This window comes from Pholis gunnellus (genome assembly GCF_910591455.1).
Source record: "Pholis gunnellus genome assembly, chromosome: 12".
NCBI lineage: Eukaryota > Metazoa > Chordata > Actinopteri > Perciformes > Pholidae > Pholis > Pholis gunnellus.
Window position 1 is genome coordinate 12232593 of NC_136539.1, and position 11392 is coordinate 12243984.

An 11392-nucleotide genomic window follows, 5' to 3' on the forward strand; every position below is an offset into this window, starting at 1 on the left:
TGGTACAGATCAATGAGGCTCATAAATAATTCAATAACTTTGTTGACATCTTTTTCGTCATTCTCAAATTCGAGACAGCAGCAACACAAAAAAAATGCAGTGTTACCATAGCAACAGCATCCGGTACATTTTCCTCCTCCTCCTCCTCCTGGATACACGTCCTCGAGCCGCCCCTGTGATTGGACGAGCTCTCCGTGGATGTCACTGGGGCAATGATGGGAATTTTAACACATGAACGGAAATGCAACCGCTGAATGTGACTGGCTGACCGCGTGCAGCTCCCGTTCTAGGCACGAGTGAGGTTTAGAGGCAGCGGAGGCCGGCCGTTGGACCGCGCGCACATCCGTCTGACGGGAGGGAGGGTCCGTATAAGTTTCCTTTTTTCTACCTCGGTACGGAAGCCGACCAGTTGGTTACGCAGCGGCGGTGGGGTCTCCACACCCGAGAGTATGGCGGCTGGGATTGCACCGGAGAGCGAAGGAGAAGCGGAGACACGCCAGAGATGCTGAAAAAGAAACAAAGGGACGCAAGTTCTGTAATTAAGTGTGCAAATACTTTTTAGTCGGTGCTGTTTTCCTGAGGCGGCGTCCGGTCTTGCAAAAATCGCGCCTGCACTTTATTCTCGGGGCTAAACCAGCGTTTTTTCCCAGTGTCCTCGATGGAGCAAGTTTGTTTTTTTCTGATGCATAGAGAAGGGTGAGTTAAGCAGATGAAAACCCGCACGCTCCACATCATCGGGCGATATTTCCTTCCTGCCCGTGCACATTTTGGGACAGTTGCAGCCTTCGGGTGCCCGTATAGCTGTCGGTGTCTGGCCTGCATGGGTTGAATTTCTACAATGAAATCCATCTTGGGGCACCGAGTCTTTGTGCTCTGCCACAGCTGAGCAGCGGCGACCAGGACCGTGTTATTGACAACCCGCTCGAAATGGGACGCGAATTGTCAATGTGATTCGTGGCGTGGACGGCTCGAGTTCATTTCAATGACGCGCGGAGATTTGATACCTTACGACTTGATTTAATCCACGATGCGCGAGTATAAAGTGGTGGTCCTGGGCAGCGGTGGGGTCGGGAAATCCGCCCTCACCGTGCAGTTTGTTACCGGGACTTTCATTGAGAAGTACGACCCCACTATAGAGGATTTCTACCGCAAGGAGATCGAGGTGGACTCCTCGCCCTCGGTGCTGGAGATCCTGGACACCGCCGGTACCGAGCAGTTCGCCTCCATGCGGGACCTCTACATCAAAAACGGGCAAGGATTCATACTGGTCTACAGCCTCGTCAACCAGCAGAGCTTCCAGGACATAAAGCCGATGAGGGATCAAATCATAAGAGTGAAAAGGTGGGTGAAATAATGCGCAGGTAAATGTCCAGATTGTTAAGTGTTTGATATTATTCTTCACACACACACACACACACACACACACAGGGCTGGCCTTTATCAGGCCCTGTAGTTTGAGGGTGGGCCTAGGCCTGGTCTGAGAACTGAGCTTGAATGGAGATGCTGAGCATCTTCAGGGCACACCACACAACCACCACAACAAACCGGTTCTATTTTGGTGTGCCAGGTCTCACCCACACTGCTTGTAGGTCAGCGAATGTCCTTGCACTGCACACCCAGCAGCTCTAAAAAACAAACAAAAAAACAAGCATTTGTGATCTCTTAAGAGAAGCCTCATCTCCTCGGCGCTTCCCGCAAACTTTGTAATGTTTCTAGACAGTTACATCTGGGCAACCGAGCGCTGATCCCCTCATTCCGTCAGCACTATATGTGAAGAGCAGCCATGTCTTCCGGTCATCACGCGCTGCTAGACGCCGCCTGTGATCCTCCAACCTGCTGCCCACTGTGCCGGATGCTGCAACCCCAGTGAAACACCCAGCCAGGGATACCCAGGATTCAGTGCATCCGAGGAAGCCCCGCCGCTCACAACGCACACTGTCGCGCGGAGGAGATGAAGCCATGTTTTTAAATGAACAAGCTGCACAAGCACTTTTAAGGAAGAGCGGCACAATTGAAAGCATAACATTGTCTGATGTCTGAGCACTGTTAACACAGATGATCCAGATATGAGGTCACCGGAGTGAGACACAGAGGAGGTTAGCTGAGGCTGTGTGGTTATGTTGTGTAACGTCATTGCACTCTGAGAGACACACTGCGCCTTTGCTGTACATTCACCTGGTGTCATGGCCTGATGTTAAGAACCCATTGAGAGCGTAAATAGACGGTGTCATGGATGCCTCTGCCGGTTAAATCATCGGTGGCAGCATGCGCTTGTGTTGTGACTGAGTGGGTTCATCTGTCATCGCAGGTGTCACTGGATGTGTTCCAGTCAATGTAGGCAGTCCGGCAGGCTCCACAGAGACGGGGCTGTTCTAATGATGGAGCATATTTTAAGCAGTGCAGCTTAAAGCTCATACTGTTTACTGATACAGCTAATTAATTAACGCTTAGCACAAGGACAGTGCAGTCATTACAGGCTTTAGTGTTTCTGTTGGGACGGTTTATTGTCCATTCTGTAACCTAGAAAATTAAATTAGCTCATTGTAAAAAAAATGTTTTTTGTTAGTTTCCTTTAGTCTTTGTCACCAATTTGGATTTATCTTTTTTTTTCAAGTGCTCTTTGCATCTTATAAACAATCCTATAAATCTGTGGCTCCGGATGAAAGAATGAGGTCAACATGTTTCCCCCATACGAGTTGAGAATGAGTAGAGGTATGTGCAGTCTGCGGCGTGTGTGTGTGTGTGTGTCTGTGTTTAATATGTGTGTGTGTGTGTGTCTGTGTTTAATATGTGTGTGTGTGTTTGTCTTTATATGTAAATGTGTGCTGCTCACACAGCAGGTGCAGCCAGGCTGGTGTGTGATTTCTGGCTCTCTAATGTCACAGCGAAAACATCACACTTCACATGCTCCTCCTACACAGCGGTTCATTTCAGAGTCCTGTGCTTCAGGTAAAACCTCAGATTGTGTTTGAAGACGTGGAGTTAAACATGTCGGGTCGCGAGTAGTGTTTAGTTCATATTCTATATGACAGAGTACTGTATACAGGTATGCATATTTCTTTGTTTATTCACATAGATCCTCTTCATTTGTTATAAAGAAGAGATGAATCAAATCATTTCCTTCTAGCCATGCAAAAACGACTGAGACGACACATTTCATGTAAAGATTAGGCTCCAGATCAGAACGGGTTTGCTTCACTCCGCTGGGTGTTTAAAGATGAGGTCTGAACAAACTAACGCTGTTTGTTTGAAGCCTTTTCAAAAGCACACATAAAAGATTTGTGTTATTAAAAGCCTCTGTCTGTTGACTGCGTTTTTCGTTTTCAGTTGATATGATCTCATTTCTGTGAAATTGGCAGCACACTGTATAGCAACCAAAGATCAATACAAAAGCCACATGCTGTATTTATGTCTAAAACTCATTTCACCACCAATAATCACGAGTGTCAGTCATGGTTTCTCTTGTTGCCGAAGCAAATAATTACATCAAATGAATCACATAATCGCGTCATTATCTTGTGATTGTATTTAGCAAATTAATGGTACATTATTGGAAACACATTGCTCAACACGAGTGACCTTTTGTTTAGATACAAGCCACGTTGTAGCCGTATAGCACCAGTAATGTAGTGATCTGTGATCAGATATTGTCTGATTATAATCATAATAATCTGTCATAATATAATCATTGTACTGCATTTTAAAGACAAAGTTTCTATGGCTGTGTACGTCAACATTGATGTATTTTTCGGAAGATATTTGTTTTTTAAATGCAGAAAAAGGTCTCATAATTACTAGTTCTTTAACTGAAATACATGCACTCACATATTTGCAGCGGTACATAAACAGTGTTGTTTTCTTATCCAGACATTTTAAGTTTTAGATAACAGCTTTAATAGTTTTCTATAAAATACCTGCTTATTGCTCTCTTAAAACCACAGCTGAAATGCAACATGTTCAGGCATGTTCTGTGGACTGGTTGAAGGGCATTGTGGGAAATGTATAAAATCAGTAAATGCAGTAGGAGAGGACCAGATGGGACGAGACATCAAACAATAGAGACATGAAAAGGTACACTGTTGACAACATCACAGGCCTATACGGAAAATCATGATGACGTTAGAAAAAGGGAATTTTAGAGCTAATATGTTGATTTATTGATTTGCTAATCTACAGAAAAATAATCAGCAACTATCGTTTTGGTAATTTATCGTGCAAGTTTAGAGAAAACGCATGACTATTTTCTGGTTCCAGCTTTTCAAATGGGAGGATTGTCTGCCTCTCTTTGCCACCGTAAACTGAGACCAAGCAGAGGAATCGATAATGAAAATATGAATTAGTTGCAGCAGCCATGGAGTCTTTCCTTTAACATTAAAGGAGGGATGGTTGACACGTAGCCAGTATATCATTATGACCCCAGCGTCAGCAGTAACAGGTGTCTCTGTATGCATTTGGTGAACTATTTAAATGTAATTTTGTAATGCTAACCTCAGCCGTCAGTGCTCCTGAGCATCACACTGTATCACCGCCTCTCTGGCCCTCCTCGCTGCCACAACACCGGTGACCTGTCGGTGTTCGCTCAAGTCAGAGGGGCTGCTGTGCGTCGCTCTCACTCTGAACCCTGTCAGCGTCCATCAGTGCCTGCTGTCAGTGGCTTTAGCACGGAGGCCATGGGCGCACGTGATTACACTGAGGCCTGTGTTCGCCGGGGACCTCATCACTCCCGACTTCAGCTGCAGCTCGCTATACACTAGGTATATATATGGGGGATTGTTAACGGATCATTTAACAAGAGGTGACATGAGGGTGAAATAGGCTGCTGCCTGTAATAAACTACTGCACGTGTGCCTTCAACGTAGTACCAAAACTGTGGAGTTATCATTCCCAGGCTTGTTCATGTGCCAACTGGTTGAAAGGATCAAGATCAATTAAAGGAGCAGCAGCAGTGTCCCAGCTCTCCCAGAAGGATCCTCTTTCATCTGTCTATTGTGAAAACTTGGCAAAAGAACTGAGCTAAAGTTCACTTGATTGTTACTTAACGGTTGACTTGGCTTTCAAAAGGAGGTGTTCATGGCTGGTTTTCAAATATCCAACAAGTTGTTGCTGCTCTGTTTTGGGAGTCGCCGCCCCTTTAAGAGAGGGTGGCATTAGTTTAAAAGAGAAAATTATAGAGAAATGGAAAGAAGCCCACATCAAGTTACTCCAACGCACAGGCCAGCAATTCTAAAAGCAATTCACGGTCGGTCACCACTTCTTTTGCAATTGCTGTGCTAGGGTTAGCATTTAGCTCAAAGCCGCACAGAGCTGCTAGCACGGCTATAGACTCGTGTTATTAGCTTACTAGCCAGCAATAACAAAAACATGTTAACAAGATAGCATAGATAATGTCACTCATCCAATATGATGGTCAGTTATTTGGGAAATGAAATGCACTGCTTTTGCTTTTGAGTGAAGAGGGTTAAGCTGGTAATTCCAGCAGTCTGTGGTGAATTGAGCAGCACAAATAAACAGCTGTGGAAGTCAGTCAGGCGCATCATCCAGTCGCACAAAAACTGAGCCTAAGATGAAAAAAGAATGTTAACATCTCTTTCCGCCCGTACAGCGGCCTCAGAGGCTCCATTGCAGGACGCGAACAGCCGGACCAGCAGCGAGGCTGACGGGTTCTCCTGCACACTGACTGAATGTGTCACTCAAGGCACCGTCCTATCACCAAGTCACAGGGAGCCGTGATATGAGATAAGACGTGATAAGCAGTTGTGCCTCAGCGTTTGAATACATGTTTTTGCAGTATGAATAATGACAACTGCTGGGCATTAAGCTTTTAAAAGACATTTTAATGACAATTGCAAGAGACAAATTATTGTCTCGTGATTTTAGAGCCCTTCCTAAAATGTTCCAATCGAGGCAATCAAGAGGATGACGTGTCAATTTGCACACTGCTCACGGTACATATATGCTTGTGTGCATGTTTTGCACACTGCACCTTGTACAAGAGTCTCACTGATGCTACAAACTGAACACGAAGCTTCTCACAAAGGGTAAGGATGATATCAAACTGTGCACTGCACTCAAACAGTGTTTGCTACTTAGTGACAAAATGCCATTGAACCATTCTTATAGAAGAAAAAGTGAAGTAGACTTCAGCTGTTGACATGGATAATCACAGGAAAAACAACAAGCAATTATGAAAACAGCCTGGCAACAAGCTGTCTAGAAACAAGTCTTACAGTGAGTGATTAATCAAAAATCTTCTGGAGGTGATTCATTCGGTTGTGTTATATTTTGTAATGCTGCCGCCACCCTCTTGAAACATTGGCGTTTGCAGATATTGCACGTAGCTGTAGAACTTGTTTGCATAGAATGCGCGAAATACCTCCAAAGAGCTGACATGCTTGTTTTTAGCTCCCTATGCGACCTGCCGGCACGCTGCTGAAGCATGACGTAGTACGCACATGTTTAATCAGACCTAAATATAGAAATAAATTGAATAGATTGGACCCACTGTCATCGATACCCGATCCTGCTACTGGAGTCAGTATCGGCCCGATATCAGACATTAACAAACAAACTGACAATAAACATACATTACTGTACTGTATATCAGTCGTATGTGATCGTCCTACATTGGGCTGATAGTGTCGTCACTGGAATGATATCCTCAGCGTAAATGTATAATTATCAGACTTGTGAATGAGTCTCTGAACTATTCAAAGCGTATTCCTCTTTATGGAAAAGCAATCTGAACACATTTCCTATGCAGCGGCACTTTGCATTTCAGATTGTAGGTCACGTACTTTGTACAGTAATAGGAGGAATTTGTCTCAGACGACATAATTACCGCAGGGAGATAGCAGTGCGCCGTATTATTGCCTCAGATCCGAGGATGAGAGCCTGTGCAGTCTGTCAAAGCTCTACTCGTTTATCTTCCCTGCTTTGACATGTCTTGGCCAGCGTCTCCATCATCTGCGAATAGCATTAGATTTTTGAAGGAAAGGGGAAGCTTGTAATTTGTTTTCACAACCTTGAGAGAAAATAGAGTTCAAGTAGTTTCCCATAAATTGTCTTTTTCCTTTTTGAAAATCTTTTGAAATGCCGTCATGCAGAATTCACGTGCTTGCCGTGGCGTGTTTACCAAAGATTTTCCAGATATCTATTCTCGATGAAATGTGCCAGAAGAGAGGAGCTCAATGCTTGCTCTCTGACTCAGCTGGCGTCTCTTTACTAACTAAACCGAAGACCCTCCACAAAAAGGGCCGCTGGGAGGAGGCCCAGCACGCAGCCTGTCTCCTGACGGTGCTGGCCAGAGTCAAATCCAGAGACTGTTGGGACTGCTGGGCTTCGCCGTCCGTCAGCGAAGCCCAATGTGAGAGGACGCGTCATGCATTATAGATAAAGTGTGTCTGGGGAAAGCTCCAATGGGTGTCTGCAGTCAGACAGCTGCAGCGTGGGGCGCCGCCGCCAAGCTCGCGAGCTGAAGAGCTATAACGCGTGACACGTTGTTTGTGTCACGGCACGAACACGAGCGGTTATTCATTTGTCATTTTGAGGCTCGTGTCTGCACCATGTAAACCGCTGCGTATGTGTTCTGTGTTACCGAGCAGCCTTTGGCCGACACCCTTTATGTCGAGTCCCTGGGAGCCTCGGGTATCCGTGGCAGCCGCTGTCTCACACCTCCCGGGACTGCCAGTTTCCTCCTCTGTTATTATGACTATATATAGACCCTCTCCTTTGGTACCAGATGTCTTTGTGCTGCACTTGTGTTATGATGAGGCCGAAATGAGCTACATAGCATGCATATGGCTGACCAAGTCAAGTCAAGTCCTCCATTATGGTTATACTTCTTTTTTAGTGTTTGATGTCACCTTATTACTAGACGGACTTGATTTGGATTCCTCCTGCTGTACGTTTCTTTGATTTGTGAGATTCAAAGCTTTAATCTGTATCCACTGAAGTATCGTCTGTTACGCCGAAGAAAAGAACAAAAAATGTCATAATGATGATAATATTACTGCGACGTAGCTGAGATGATTATTAACTATTTTGGTAAGTGGTTCATCATTTAGGTAATTGTGGCAAAACAACAAAAAAATCACTGCTTCCAGCTTTTCAAAAATGAATATTTTCTATTTTTCTTGGACTCTGATGTCAAATTGAATATTATTGGGTTTTGGACTATTGGTTTGGACAGAAGAAGACATTTTAAGACGTCATGATGTATAAGATAGCTTACTTAGCCTCCATAAGAGATTTACAGCAAGAGATTTGAGCCAAAACCACAGCCTGGGGCAGAACAGAGACCCAAATGGCACCAGCAGCCCAACTTACCGCCATGACTTCTAAAACATCGAATACAGCTACAAAAGTCAAAGTTTTGACTTTCAATCTGCTCACCCACAACTATGTTTAGGGTTTGTTACTGAAGGTGGGAAAGGGTATTTCAGGTTCAAGGCCTGATCTGCCTCTACCACCACCGAGACGTGGTCCGAAATAGTTCTGAAGGGAAATAATGGCCGTGGTTTGGTTTTCATCGACACCAGGAATGCAGTGAATGAGACCTGTGCGCCGCGCTGCATGTTAAAGACGGGAAGCACAAGCTGTAGTTTTTCATTCAAGTTGCCTCGGGGCTCGTAGAACACTATCGCGGTCTTGGTTACGCAGCGAACCCACCTCTAAGATTGTCACGTCAGCCCTAGTAGCTCCCTCTCGGCTGCTGAGCCGATCCCGGGAACAGAATACGGGATAGTTGAGATTAAAGTTCACTCTGGATGAAGTATTCATGAGCAGATCAAAGTCGGCTCCGTGTTCTCTGAAAGTTGAAGCTTATTTAACGCTGAAACCTGCAGCCCCCTGGCCTCTGAGAATTGCTCCGGCTGCTCGACTTGGAAAAGTATCACAGCTGCTGCTTTTGCATTCTCCCCAATCGCCCCAGCGTTCGTCAATTCCTTGTATACCTGTTACCATAGCAAGCAAGGATGAGGATGTTTTCTTTCTTTTCTATAAATAATTTAGAAGCTTGTATATTTCACAGAGCGAGGGCGGCTTTTGAAAACCCTAATGATGTTGATGGGGGGGGGGGGGGGGGGGGGGGGGGGGGGGGGGGGGGTTGGGGGGTTGGGTGCACGACTCCCAGATTAGATTTGACGATGTTGTTCCGCGTCATGAACAGAGACATTTAAACTCAAACGACGGGTCCGACAGATGGAAAGCGCCTCACACGCCGATAAGGATGAAAGAAATAACAACCTGTTGGATGTGGTGGTGCATGATCTGCTGTGTGATGTTTCTGATCTTTACATTTTCTCTTATCTGATGTGTACTGAGGCCCGCCATGTTCCCCAATATCAAAACAGATGCAGTGGTTATATCGGTGAATCTGTCAGAGCCGTCCCTTCTAGTGCAGTAGCCTGATTGGTTGAAGTGACGATCTCCTGAATTCGCTGTTGTTGAATGTTGCTGTTGCGCGCCCCTCCACCTCCCCACCTCTCAACCTCCACCCAGTCTTCGCAGATTCATCAGCTTCATCAACTCACGAGTCTTATCAGCCTCATCATTCACCACCACCAGCGTCTGGACTCCACGGGGGGATTTATCTTGCAGCTGCTCAGGGCAGACGTTCCTCAATCACAGATCTCCCTGCAGAGTCCAAGCGCTGTCAAGACTTTATCATCACATATCATCTGTTTATAATAAACAATTACTGACTTATCTCTCCTGATTGAACTAACAGATAACTGTCAGATTGTATCTTTATCATGTTATTTTCAAGCCTTTTGAATACATTTTTGTTATTTTTAAAGATTGTCTCTGAAAAAAAACCATCTGGATTCTTTCAATGAAACACTCGTGTTTAAATTGAGTTTCAGGAGGTGGATTTCATTTCCTCATGCATTAAAAAATGTTAAGTTTATGCTGCAAAAGATAGTTTTAACTGCATGTTGACAATAAACAAAGTACTCTTGCATTGAGGTTGGCCCAGAAAAATGCTTTCTGTACAGTAATGGAAAGTGAAAAGAGAGATAAGAGCCAGACAGAAAACACAAATGAGTCCCTGAGAGTGTGCCAGGGTCCCTCGAAGTAATCCAAAATACACTCTGTAGTACTGTCAGTAGTAGTGCGATGTGGTAGGGATGGAGGTTTTCTACAGACATTTGTGGTCCCAAGTGGACGACTCCAGTAAAGACTTTGGTGATCTCATAGTGACTATATATTTAAATATGGTCTTTTTAATATGATTTTTGCCTTTTTTTTGATGATTCAAATTAATGACGTTTTGTTTTTTAATGAAAAGCTTCCCTCACCCATTTTGTATGTGTGTATATGTTGCTATTGCCATTCTTTTCTGTCTCCGTTGTGATGATTAAGCGCCTCAGAGCTGAAGTCGAGGCATTATTGGAAGCATCTGTCCGACAGTCAGTATTTATGACTGTCAATCAAATCACCACTTTTACTTTGCAGCCACTAAAAACGTAAACAGAAAAATATGTCAATGTTTATTCAGTTATATTCGAACTGGGAAGCGATCAATCGCAGAGACGACGCTAACCTTGAAATGAACGGTGCTGCATAAACAACAGAGAGAAAGGTGCAGATGTACCTCGAGTTTACTTGTAATTTCATGTGATGCATAAATAAAGCTGCTTGCCTTGCTAAGACAGACTATGCATGTTAAAACGGTCTATTAATACAAGAAGGGATAATTGTCACAATATGAATTCATATTGTCTATATCAAACAGTCCTACATGCATGGAATGAATGTCCTCTTGACAGACCAGAGACTCAGTCAGGATGCGTCCCCGCTCTTTGTGAAATGCAGCTTACCTCCCTTGAAAATGAATAAATGAGGCTAAGTCATCCAGTGTTTCCACTAAATGGAGTTAAGGTAGTTACGGTTTTAATCAGTGGTGCAAATGAAAGCTTTTGGCGCATTAGGCATGTGCTTACACCACGTTCTGAGAGCCTAATTGCCCGTCTTTGTAAACTGTTAAGTTCAGTGAAAACATAAAAGCACTCACTCATTTGCTTCCGTACAGGTCCTCAGCATCAGTGCGCGTCTGTGTCTTGACACCCCCGCTGTGGCTCTGTGTCTGTCCCCAGGTACGAGAAGGTTCCCGTGATCCTGGTGGGGAACAAGGTGGACCTGGAAAGCGAGAGGGAGGTGTCGTCCAGCGAAGGCCAGGCCCTGGCCGAGGAGTGGGGCTGCCCGTTCATGGAGACCTCGGCCAAGAGCAAAACCATGGTAGACGAACTGTTCGCCGAGATCGTTCGGCAGATGGACTATGCCGCCCAGCCGGACAAGGATGACCCTTGCTGCTCCTCTTGCAATATACAATAGCCCCGGGGGGGCCTCCAGGACCGGGCCGGGCAAAAAGTATACTTACAGGAAGCTACAC

General features: G+C 45.0%; 1 protein-coding gene across 1 annotated transcript; it reads left to right on the plus strand.

Moving 5' to 3' along the window:
- Positions 1 to 1027: 1027 nt before the first annotated feature.
- rap2aa (RAP2A, member of RAS oncogene family a) lies at positions 1028 to 11352 on the plus strand (the record flags this gene model as incomplete). The annotated part of the gene is made up of 2 exons (XM_079170771.1): positions 1028 to 1341; positions 11097 to 11352. The coding sequence occupies 2 exons, from the start codon at positions 1028 to 1030 to the stop codon at positions 11332 to 11334; spliced, it is 552 nt and encodes a 183-aa protein (XP_079026897.1). The 3' UTR covers positions 11335 to 11352.
- Between the last annotated feature and the right edge of the window lie 40 nt (positions 11353 to 11392).